The sequence below is a fragment of the Pistacia vera genome, unplaced genomic scaffold (genome assembly GCF_008641045.1).
Source record: "Pistacia vera cultivar Batoury unplaced genomic scaffold, PisVer_v2 Contig360, whole genome shotgun sequence".
In the NCBI taxonomy this organism is placed as follows: Eukaryota; Viridiplantae; Streptophyta; class Magnoliopsida; order Sapindales; family Anacardiaceae; genus Pistacia; species Pistacia vera.
This window is the reverse complement of record NW_022196180.1, coordinates 488,297-501,358: the sequence shown is the minus strand read 5'-3', so window position 1 is coordinate 501,358 and position 13,062 is coordinate 488,297. Positions and strand designations below refer to the sequence as shown.

Below are 13,062 nucleotides of genomic sequence, written 5' to 3'. Positions count from 1 at the left end.
CAGACCTATTTACAGCCAATGGGTTTTCTATGAGAGGGATGAGGCATTAGATCCCAAGTATGATTCTGAGTTAAAGTAGTAAGTTCATCAACCATTGCTTGACACCAGCGAGAGTATTGAACAACATCTAAGTAACTAATGGGTTCTTGATCGGTGAAGATCTAACCAATACAGGCTCTGTGTACAAGAGAGAGATGATCATAACTCACATAATTGGAGGTATGATATAATGTACTTGAGGAATCTGAAATATTGGGACATTTATAATCTGCAGTCCAGATTGAAGGCTGAGTCTGTCGAGTACTGCAACATGTGGGAATAACTAGAACTGGAACAATGGATCCTGGTATGGAAATAGCTAGAACAGGGGATCCTAGTGGGGAACTAGCAGTAGGAATCTGAATAGGTGTTTCTTCTTGAGGATCATTAGTGGCCATTGTATTAGAATCAGAGGTAGTGGAGTTAGGTTGAGGAACCAAATGGACTAGTATCATAGTAATTAGAGGATCCCATTGGATATTATCTTCAGGAACCAGTCTGGGTGATGTAAATGTAGTAGTTTTGTTTGTGGCAAACGGAAAATTGTCTTCATGAAACACAACATTGTCGGTTCTAACTCTTTGGACAGAAATACGAAACTGGGTGGTGACCATGGACAAAAAATTCTTAATTTGAGTAAGTGTTTAGGTTTTGGATTGCATGAGGAATGTTCATGTACCCAATGGCGGATTTAATTAATCAGGAGTGGGGACCACGACCCCACCTCAAACTTTAAAAAATTTTAGATTATATATATATGTGTGTGTGTGTGTGTGTGTGTATTTATTTATTTATTTGCATTTTACCCCCATAGAACTTTGACATTTTGGGAAAAGAACATATTTTGTTTTTGATTTTTGAACTCTTACCAGTTACCAGAACAACAACCCACTCCAAGAACCTCTCTTCCCTCTTTCTCTCATGGTGCAGGTGCTCTAAAGACTAAACTCCCAGGTCTCTCTCACCGAACTCTCCTTCCAAGTCTCAACCAAAACTACTTTTCATCAATTTATCAAAAGGTAATGTCCCTAGCCCTAAATCCCTAATTTTCTCTACTTAATCGATGTTTTACAGTTTTAGAACTTTGGTTATTGCATTCTTCCAATAAAATTGAGTATTATATATTTAGAATTTGTGATTTGAAGTATAACTAAACCTGAATCTTGCTCATAATGGCCAACTAGAGTCGTTGAATTGTCCCTTACCATTTAGCCAATGCGGCAATGCCCAGACTTCCCCACACCTACTCGTGAATTTTAAGAGATAAGGGTGTTCCTGTAAACCTATTGGCAACCCATACTAGCTGACACTAGCCATCAAAAGTCTCCCTGCAGACTGCAGTACATTTCCCCTATTGTTTCTCCCCTATAGTAAAATAGTTATATGGTTGTTTGTGGTTTGTGGTCCCTTGATGTTTGTTTGTGGTTTGTGGTGCCTTGATGTTTTCTTTATTGCTTCTCTCATGTTTGTAAGGCCATCACATGTTTATTGTTAAATAAAGTACATACCAGTTTCAAAATTTTTTTTTTTCTTGTTCCAGGGAGATCTTTGTCTATTCTTGAAAAGAAAATGAGAACTGAAACAATCCATAGCTGTGAGAATACTTGATACATATATTAGAACACTGGCACAAATAAATACAAATATGATCCAGGGATCACAAAGCACAAAAATGGCAAAAGGCCATTGACTTGCATTAAATAAAATACATAAGATTTTTCCAAAACCTCAATGCTCTCTTTTGCCTTCTCCTTGAACTCAATGCAAATGTGCAATTGAAAGTTATACCAAAAGATACAACAATGATAACGGGTTTATGTTACAACAACTTATTATCAACATAAACAACAAAAACTTATTACAAAAGCTTACTAAAACTTATTATTAACATAAACAAATAATTATTTCTAGAACTTATTACAAAAACTTATCATCAACATAAAAAAAAAAAAAAAAAAACATGTTATTACAAAAACTTAAAAGATGCATATTTAAGATTTTTAATCAAGCACAATGAAAAAAAGGACAAAAAAATATCAGTTCTTTGTTGACAATATCAAAAACTTTTTAAACTTTATAAACATAAACAACTAATTATTTATTGTTTGTAAAGATTAGCTTGACAGATCATTGTTTATGTATCTTTTCTTTCATCCTCATTAAATTGCTTGACTAAATCAAATTTTATAAAAAGAGTTGAATTCTTTTTTTTTTTTTTTCCTATAAATATGCATGATTCATGTTAAATGAGTCTAAAATGAATTTAAACCCACAAAATATCATATTGTTATTGTGTTTCCATTACTATGTATGTAAATCACTATAGGTTATTATTCTTGTACAATTTCTTATTGTTTTATTTGTTTAAAACTTCTTATTAGGTATGCAATATGGATAAATTTCCCAAAGAAAATCAGCAATAGACCAATCATCCTCATCAGTCCAAGAAAGTAAAGCCAATGATAAAGAAAATGATCCATTAAAAGAAAGTCATGTAGAACTAGAAGCCATCTTGAAAGATCTTCCATCTGATTCAGCACTACGGCCTAAAATCAATCATTGTCATCCTAATTATAGGGATGCAATTCGAAGATTTTACTTGCAAAAGAGTTATTGCCAGCCTCAAAATCATGCATTTCCACTGACGAAATTTTTACTTGCAAAAGAGTTATTGCCAGCCTCAAAATCATGCATTTCCACTGACAAAATTTGGAAAAGGATATCGTCGATTTAATCCAACTTGGTTTGATGTGTATGGTGATTGGCTTGAGTATAGTGTGACCAAAGATGTTGCATTCTGTTTGTATTGTTATCTTTTTAGACTTGCCATTATAAGTCAAGCTGGTAGTGACGCTTTCGTTAGTGAGGGGTTTTGTAATTGGAAGAAACCAGAACACTTTCAAATTCATGTTGGCCAGCCAAATAGTGCTCATAACCAAGCACGATAGAGTTGTGTGAATTTAATGAATCAAAAGCAACATATTGAAGTGGCTCTATCTAAGCAATCAGATCAAGTTAGGATTGAATACCAAACTCACTTGACTGCATCCATTATTTGCATTAGATTTCTTTTGCGTCAAGGGTTGGCATTTTGTGGTTATGATGAAACTGATGACTCAAAGAACTAAGGTAACTTTCTCAGACTTCTTCATTTTCTAGCTCAGCATAATGAACATTTTAAGAGTGTTATTTTAAAGAATGCACCTGGGAATCTTAAATTGATAGCACCAGTGATTCAAAAAGATATTGTGAATGTTGTGGCAAATGAAACCACAAAAGCTATCACTAGTGATCTTGGAGATGACATATTTTCAGTTTTGATCGATGTGTCAATTAAAGAACAAATGGCTATTGCCTATGTTATATAGATAAAAAGGGTCATGTACTTGAGTGATTTCTTGGCATTGTACATTTTAGTGACACAACTGCAGTATCACTTAAGATGGCTCTTGAGTCATTATTTTGTAAGCATGGATTGAGTTTGTCAAGATTACGTGGACAAGGTTATGATGGGGTAAGTAGTATGCAAGGAGAATTTAATGGTCTAAAAAGTTTGATTTTGAGGGAGAATGAATATGCTTATTATGTTCACTATTTTACTCACCAACTTTAGTTGACACTAATAGCCGTTGCAAAAAATCACATCTCTGTTGCTTCATTTTTCAGCTTGGTTACTAATTTGATAAATGTTGTTGGAGGTTCAGGCAAGTGTCAAGACATGCTTCGGGAGAGCCAAGTTAATAAACTTGTTGAAGCACTAGAAATTGGTGAAGTTAGTAAAGGACGAGGTTTGAATCAAGAGACAAGTCTAAAACAAGTTGGTGATACATGTTGGGGCTTGTATTATTATACATTGATCAACTTAATCCTTTTGTTATCCTCTGTGGGCGATGTGCTTGATGTTATTGAAGAAGATGGTTTAAATCTTAAATAAAGGGGTGAATCATGTAATCTATTAGATTTAATCTATTCCTTTGATTTTACATTTAACTTACATATGATGAAAAGTATATTACAATTACTAATGAGTTATCACAAACATTGCAGAGAAAAGATCAAGACATTCTAAATGCTATGGCCTTAGTCAAAGTTTCCAAACAACAGTTACAATTGTTGAGAGATGAAGGATGGGAGTCTTTGTTGAGTGAAGTTTTTTCATTTTTCCAAAAGTATGATATTGCCATGTTGAATGTGGATGATATGTTTGCAATTCGAGGGCGGCCATGACGAAGAGTTGAGCATATGACATATTTGCATCACTATCGAGTTGAATTGTTTTATAGTGTGATAGATATGTAACTTCAAGAACTTAACACTCGTTTCACTAAGGTTAATACTAAGCTGCTTCTTTGTATGGCATGTTTAGATCCAAGTAATTCATTTTCTGCTTTTGACAAGGATAAGTTGATCCTTTTTTCCCAGTTTTATCCATCTGATTTTTCTGCATTTGAGTTGATGGTACTTGAGAACTGGGCTAAGACTTATGTTATTGACATGCGTTCTTGTGATGAATTTGCTAAGTTACAAGGAATTAGTGATTTGGCTAAGAATTTAGTTTGGTTTACAAAAGACATTTTTTATCCATTGGTGTATAAGCTTGTGAAACTTGCATTGGTTTTATCAGTTGTGATTGCAATCATTGAAAGGGCTTTTTCTACAATGAATCTTTTGAAAAGTTAGTTACACAATCAAATGGGAGATCAATGGATGAATGCTTGTTTAGTCAGCTATATTGAAAAGATGTATTTGATACAATTGACAATGAGATGATTATCCAATGTTTTCAGAATATGAAAACTCGTCGAGGACAATTGTAGAAAAATTGTGTTTTTTGAAGATATGTATTTGTATTTTGTAACTTTTTGTTGAAGCTCATTCTAATGAAAAAAAATATGGCTATGATTGGTTAATTTTTTTTTTTTTTGGTTAATTTTTTGCCCCTATCGAGTGAAATTCCTAGATCTGCCACTGCATGCACCCAGGAAAAGTCATCAACAATGGTGAGGAAAATTCTGGATCCATCATGATTTGGGGAGTGGTAGGGGCCCCAAATATCGAGATGGGTTAAAGCAAAAGGTTGGGTTGTAGTGGAAGTGCTATGCGGAAAGGTAATGCAGGCTTGTTTAGCCAATGGACATATAGGACACTGAGGTTGAGGGATAGTTGCACTATGACCTAATCTTTGATGAAGAATAAAAGAATTTTTATCAATCATCATATTACAATTGGAATTTTATTTGGAATACAAGCAAGAAAAGTTTTAGTAGACTCAGCAAGTACCTAGTAGTATAGACCTCTCTTGACTTTACCCAAGCCCATCAGTTTCCCAGTCGAAGGGTCTTGAAATTTACATGTGTTAGGACAAAACTCTACAGTGCAACTATTGTCTTCACATATTTTGGATACTGAGATGAGGTTAAAATGAAATGCAAGAGCACATATCACATTTTTAAGTGATAAAGTTGTAGATAAGTGGACAGTCCCTTTATAAGTAGTTGGGGTGATATTCCCATTCGACATACAAACGGAAGTGGATGAGGTAGTGGAAATAGTGGCAAAAAATTTTGGGTGACAATTTATGTGATCACTAGCCCCTGAATCAATAATCCATATATCAGTTGTGAGTAAATTAAAATAGTAAGAGGTACTTGTGTAAGATGCGGTGGGAGCAGTTAGGACATTATTCAGCAATTGGAGCAATTGATTATATTATTCTGGATTGAGACTGGGTGTTGACTGATTTCTAAGAGAAACTTAGAAAGAAGAAGAATTACCATTTCTCTCCTTGTTATTGGAATCTAGACGACCATGTAATCTCCAACAATGGTCTCGATCATGATTTCTTCTTTTGCAATAATCACAATACAATTGGTTTTTATTGGAGTTTGAATTTCCTAACCCGTTTGACCTAGATTCAGACTCGTTTGATCCATTTGCAGATCCATTTGACTCATTGGATCGAGAAGTTGACCTGTTTGACCCATGTCGTGACGTGGCACGATTGGAGCTGTGAGATGCGTTTAAAAATGCGATGAGTTTTTGGCCATCAGATCGCGAGATTGAATCTGAGCCCTTCTTCTTGTCATATATAAGAGAAGGTTTTTCACCTTCATTTTGCCCTAGCCGCTAGTGATCACCATTCTCTCTCAACTTTGCCAGCGCCATTGAATCTGGTGATGTTCTGTCAGAGTTCAACTGGTGTTGGCTTTCATTTTGCACCAACAGTTGAAAACTCCGGTAGAGAGAGGGCGATGGAGACGTGGCAAGTACTTGTGTCCTGAAAGAAAGAAAACCATCATTTAATCCAAGCAAAAATGCGACAATAGGTTGCGATCTTGCATTCTGTGGTACTAATTGAGTGTTTCCGGTGGCCCTTCAAGAGTTTCTTCGGTAGTGTATAACTCATTCCAAACGGGAAGAGCTGATTGAAATAATTGGTGACCGAGTAATTCCCTTGCTTGAGTTTGATGAGGTGTTGCCGGAAAGTGAAGGTTTTGGGGAGATCGAGCTTCCCATACATCTCTTTGATGTTAGCCCAGATCTCGACGACCATTTTTGTTGGTGGGAGCCCAGCCATGACCTTCGATGAAAGACAATTGCTGATCTATGATCAGACTAGCATATTGCAACGATTCCAGTGGTGGTGACGATAAGGTTGCGACAGTGGTTGAAAAGCCCTATCAAGAGGATCTTTGCCTTTGGTGATGAGTGCTCGTAGGAAATGGTAAGACCAGGAGGCATAGTTGTCTAATTCGGTTAGGGTTTGTTTGATGAGGACTAATTCAAGTCTATCAAAGACTGATGCGAAGAGAACATCACCTGGTTTAGGGCAATTGTTCCCGATGGCTAGAACAATTTGAAAAGGACATAGGTAGGGATTTGGATCTGAACCCAATGTAGGAAAGGAATTCGGGTTGTAACCCGATATTCCAAGAGAGGTTGGGTGAGGCCTTGAATGGGTAAAAAAATCCGATTGTAACCCGACATTCCATATGGATAATGAGCTGGGTTAGACCTAGTTTTAGTTGTGTGGGCTTGGGTTGTGTGGGCTTCAATTGTTTGGGTTGTAGCAGACATAGATTGGATGTTTGTGCTGGAGTTGTGTGGACTATCTATGGTGATTAGGCTATTTGTATTAATTGGGTTGTCTGGGTTTGTCGTAGTTGTATTTGGGTTATTTCCATGCTGAAGGGTAATGGGGTTTTTTTATTGCTTGCAGGGACAAAGAGAAAGAAGCTGAGTTGATAGGCAAGCGGAAACTTTTAGTTGAGCTCTGATACCATGTAAGGAATCGAGATAGAGACAAAGAGAAGTAGTTCAAGATAATGACACTGCTAGAGTATGGCCAAGAGAAGAGAAAGAGTGAAGAAATTTTTATATTCAGTATATTGTAAGGTTGTACAATTGGCTAATTTATACATTCTTGTAAATGTAAAGAAGGAAAATAATAAATACAAAAAACCCTGTAATTGTTCAATCAATCACATGAATTAAGTTGATTGATTGAAACTTTAATCACTCCTTAATCTCAGCTAGCAGAGATAAAGGGAAATCAATAATAAAGGCATTCCATATTTCGTCAAAATCTACTATAGCTTCATGAACACGATATACAAGAGTACACAACACATAAAATCAATACATAATTAATAGACTGAAAAAAATCATAGTTTCCAACCACGCTCAACCCAAACCTAGAGCAAAAACAATCCCAATTTCTAAGACACTCTACATATGGTATTTAATAACTCTTACATCAAATACCCTGTATTCTCACATTCTCTCATAACCTTGAATTGGTTCTTACCCCTATATTTATAAGTAGTATATGGGATATCCTATTTCCAATAGGATTCATATTTCAATTTATAATAGGACTCCTAAATTTTATTCATATTTGCAATTGTATTCTTTATTAAATAATTTTCTTAAAGACATACAATTTTACATGGAAAAAAAAAAATAGGAAAGCAAGCCATAATATCCTAACAAGTCTTGTCATTTAGAAGCATTTTTGCCAATTCAAGAGCTTGCCGCTTACAAGCTAATCGTTTGCTAGCATTCTCCATTGATTCAGAATCCTCAACAGCAGTAACACCCACAATCCTCCTGACCATCATATCGTGAAATTTGTCGTCAATATTTTCTGGTGTTAAAAATACTTCATCATTTAATTTTAAACTTAAAAAGCTGACAATTTTTATGAAAAAAATAACAAGACAAGCATAATAGATCAGAAAACTTAATTCATCTCATATATTGTTGATGTATTGATGCTTTGCTGGAAATGCATCAAATACTCAAGTCTGCAAGTTTGTGTTTAGAAAGTTGCTGAAGTTTACATGCAGCAGTGACCAACGTGCATGGGAGTGTGCTTTGTGTAATTAGTTGCTTAGTTACTTAAGGGTATTTAAGTCAAGTTTATTAGGAAGTAATATGACTGTAATATTAGTGGTTAGATTTGAATTTGAAAGCTGAAAAACATCTACTGTAGTTGGTGTAATTAGCAGAGAGTTGTTAAGTGTTATATATTGACTTTCTTCAATGAAAACGTAAGAACTTTTGGCTGAAACTTTAGGGTGCTCTGTTTTATCTCTTTATTGTTCTCTGGCTAAAACCATCAAATGGTATCAGAGTTGCCACAAAAACCAGAAACTTAGCATTGTAGACCATCGATCATACCTTTAAAATACCTATTTTTTCAGTCTAAATGTTAACCTGCATCTGTTCTTCTTCCTCCTTACGACAGACACAAAAAACAGGGACATGGCAACTCAATCTGTCTTGATGGCTCCTTTGGTATTCAATGGGGAACATTACCACATTTGGGCTGTAAAAATGAAAGCCTTTCTTCATGGACAGGGACTATGGCAGTACGTGGAAGAAAACAAGCAGCCACTTCCTCTTGGACAGAATCCTATGTTGAACCAAATGAGGCTGCATGAGGAAGAAACAGCCAAAGCACCGAGAGCTCTCTCTCACATACATGCAGCTGTGACTGATCTTGTTTTTACAAGGATCATGGCATACGAAAACCCCAAAGAAGCATGGGATAAATTGAGAGAGGAATACATGGGTAGCACTACAACGAGGAATATGTAGGTTCTTAATCTAAGGAGAGAATTTGAGATGCAAGAAACTGAAAAAGTGAAGGATTATGTTGATAGACTAATGAATGTTGTCAACAAAATCAGGCTTATGGGAGTGGAGTTGATAGATCGTAGGGTTGTGGAAAAGGTTTTGGTGAGTCTCTCGGGAGATTTGAGTCCAAAATCTCTTCTTTAGAGGACTCGAAAGACATGACTCAGATTATATTGACTGAGCTTGTCCATGCTCTCCAAGCTCAAGAGCAAAGAAGGCTCTTGAGGCAAGAAGACACTACTGAGGGTGCATTGGTTGCAAGCTTCAAAGGCAAACCTACACAAGCACAAACAAGGAAGTATGCTGGAGATAGGAAAGGGAAAGAGAAGAGTAATAACCAATGGGAAAGGCTTGGTGAAGTGAAAGAATTTCTAGCCTGCACTCACTGTAAAAAGAAGGGGCATCCAGAGAGAAGATCCTGGTTCAGACCTGGTATACAGTGCAAGAGTTGTAAGCAATTCAGGCATATTGAAAGGGTTTGTAAGAACAAAACAAACCAGCAAACACAACAAGCAAAAGTTGGAGAGGATCAGCAACAATGTCAAGAGGCTGAACAACTTTTTGTGGCCACTTGTTACACTGCAAAAACCAGCAATGAAGCTTGGTTAATTGATAGTGGCTGCACCAATCACATGGCTGTAGGCCTGCAAAATTTTGTTAGCTTGGACAGATCGTATAGCTCCAGAGTCAAGATAGGAAATGGTGAATTCATGGAGGTCAAAGGCATGGGGGATGTTGCTATCCAAATTTGGTCAGGTACAAAAATAATCTCTCATATGTTGTATGTGCCTAGAATTAGCCAAAATCTATTGAGTGCGAGATAAATGTTAGAGAGGGGTTATTCCTTACACTTTGAAAACCAAGCATGTACCATTTAAATCCTAAAGGAGTTGAATTGATGTGTGTAAAGATGCTGGGGAAAATCTTCCCGGTTGAGTGGAAAAACACCAATGATTTTGCCCTGTCAACTAGACTAGAAGAGTCAAAAACTTGGCACAAAAGCTTGGCCATTATCACTATAATGGCCTCAAAGAGTTTAAGAATGCAAACGTGGTTCATGACCTTCCAAAAATTGAGGAGAAAAGTACATTGTGCAGTGCATGCCAAATTGGTAAATTGAGCAGACCTGCATTTCCTTCGGATCAGATCTGGAGAGCAACAATGAAGCTTCAACTGATTCATTCAGATGTTTGTGGTGCTATGCAAACAGAATCCTTGAGTGGAAGCAGGTATTTCGTACTCTTTATAAATGATTATACAGGGATGACATGGGTGTATTTTTTACAGCAAAAAAGTGAGGTCCCTGTAGTGTTTAGAAAATTCAAATTGTTGGTAGAAAATATGGCTGGAACAAAGATCAAATCCTTTAGAAGTGACAACAAAACTGAGTACACTGCAAAGGACTTCAGTTCACTTTGTTTAGAAGTTGGTATTAGGCATCAATTCACTGCTCCATACACTCCACAACAAAATGGAGTAAGTGAAAGAAAAAACAGGACCATCATGGAGATGGCTAGATGTATGTTTGCAAAAAAACAACTCCCTAAGAAATTTTGGGCTGAGGCAGTAAATACAGGAGTTTATCTCCTGAATAGGCTGCCAACCAAAGCTGTCAAGGGGCAAACACCAGCTGAGGCATGGATAGGAATTAAACCAACAATTGGCTATTTGAGAGTGTTTGGAAGTGTGTGCTATGTGATGGTTCCAGCAGTGAAGAGAACCAAGCTGGATAATAAGGCTGAAGTTGGCATTTTCATTGGTTACAATAACCAATCAAAAGGATTCAGAGTGTACATTCCGGAAACAAAAAGAATTGTGATAACTAGGGATGTAAGAATAGATGAAAATGCAATGTGGAATTGGGAGAGTAAGCAGGTTGAGGCTGACTAGAAAATGCAGCAGCCGATTGAAAATGTGTTTAAGGAAGATGAAATTGAAGTAGATAAGGAACCATTAGTTCGAGGGACCAGGACCTTGGATGATGTTTATGCAAGATGCAATGTGGCTGTGTTAGAACCTAAAACATATGTTGAAGCTGTTGGATCAGATGCTTAGAAGAATGCAAAGCAAGAGGAGATTTCTATGATTGAGAAGAACAACACATAGAGGCTAGTTGAAGGACCTAAAAATAGAAGAATAATTCAGGTAAAGTGGATTTATAAATTAAAGCTCAATCCTGATGGTACAATCCACAAACACAAGACTAGGCTTGTGGCAAAAGGATTTGCACAGCAGCAAGGGGTGGATTACATTGATACATTTGCTCTGGTAGCTAGACATGATACTATAAGGTTGATCATAGCCATGGCAACCTAATTTGGTTGGAAAATTTTCCAACTTGATGTCAAATCTGCCTTCCTAAATGGCTGCTTGGAAGAGGAGATTTTCGCAGACCAACTCGAAGGCTACCAGGTGAAGGGTGAAGAAAGTAAGGTATACATGCTGGAGAAGGCATTGTATGGTCTAAAACAGGCACCTAGGGCCTGGTACAGCTGTATAAATGATCACCTTAATAGCCTCGGCTATGCTAGAAGTCTAAATAAACATACTCTTTATGTTAAGGAAGTTGAGGGTGACTAATTGTTGTGTCATTGTATGTGGATGATTTGCTGATGACAGGGAGCAATCCAGACCAATTGAGCAAGTTCAAACAATCCATGCAATCTGAATTTGAGATGATAGATTTGGGGGAGATGACATATTTCCTTGGTATGCAGATTTTTCAGTCTAAAAGTGGAATATTTGTGTACCAGGAAAAGTATGCAAATGAGATTCTCATAAAGTTTGGAATGGAGAATTGCAAACCTGCAGATACACCCTTAGTCTCTAACCTGAAGCTAAGCAAGAATGATGGTAAGAAAAGAGTGGATGAGAGTATGTTTAGAGGCTTGGTGGGATGCTTGCTGTATTTAACAGCCACACGTCCGGACCTGATGTTTGTAGCTAGCTACCTCTCTAGATTTATGAGTTGTCCAAGTGAATCACATTATAGGGCAGCAAAGAGGGTGTTAAGGTATGTGAAAGGAACTTCAAACCTTGGCATTTGGTTCAAGAGGGCAGAAAAACTAGTTTTGCAGGGATACACAGACAGTGACTGGGGAGGTTCTTTAGATGACATGAAAAGTACCTCAGGGTATGTGTTTTACATTAATGAAGGTGCCATTAGTTGGTTTTCAAAGAAGCAAGACACGGTGGCTCAGTCCACTGCATAGGCAGAGTACATTTCTGCCGCAGCAGCTGTGAACCAAGCTGCTTGGTTCAAAAAAAATCTGTCTGATTTGAAGTACGATCAAGATAGACCAACCTCAATATTGTGTGACAATCAATCAACAGTGGCAATGGCAAAGAATCCAGTTCTCCATGGCAGGACAAAGCATATCAAGACTAAATTTCTTGCAGTGAGGGAGGCTGAAAATGATGGGGAAGTGACCTTGTTGCACTGCCGAGGTGTGGACCAGATTGGAGACATTATGACTAAGAGTCTGACTAACGCCAAGTTTGAGGAACTTAGACTCAAACTTGGTGTTTCCAGCAAAGGCATCAAGGAGGAGTGTTGATGTATTGATGCTTTGCTGGAAATGCATCAAATACTCAAGTCTGCAAGTTTGTGTTTAGAAAGCTGTTGAAGGTTACATGCAGCAGTCACTCAATATGCATGGGAGTGTGCTTTGTGTAATTAGTTGCTTAGTTACTTAAGGGTATTTAAGTCAAGTTTATTAGGAAGTAATATGACTACAATATTAGTGGTTAGACTTGAATTTGAAAGCTGAAAAACATCTGCTGTAGTTGGTGTAATTAGCAGAGAGTTGTTAAGTGTTATATATTGACTTTCTTCGATGAAAACGTAAGAACTTTTTGCTGAAACTTTAGGGTGCTCTGTTT

At 36.9% G+C, this 13,062-nt stretch overlaps 1 protein-coding gene across 1 annotated transcript; it reads left to right on the top strand.

Moving 5' to 3' along the window:
* The first annotated feature begins 11,619 nt into the window (after window positions 1-11,619).
* LOC116140003 (uncharacterized mitochondrial protein AtMg00810-like) lies at window positions 11,620-12,392 on the top strand. The gene is made up of 2 exons (XM_031425635.1): window positions 11,620-11,674; window positions 11,800-12,392. Exons 1-2 carry the CDS (start codon window positions 11,620-11,622, stop codon window positions 12,390-12,392), a joined length of 648 nt encoding a protein of 215 aa, XP_031281495.1.
* Window positions 12,393-13,062: the final 670 nt, after the last annotated feature.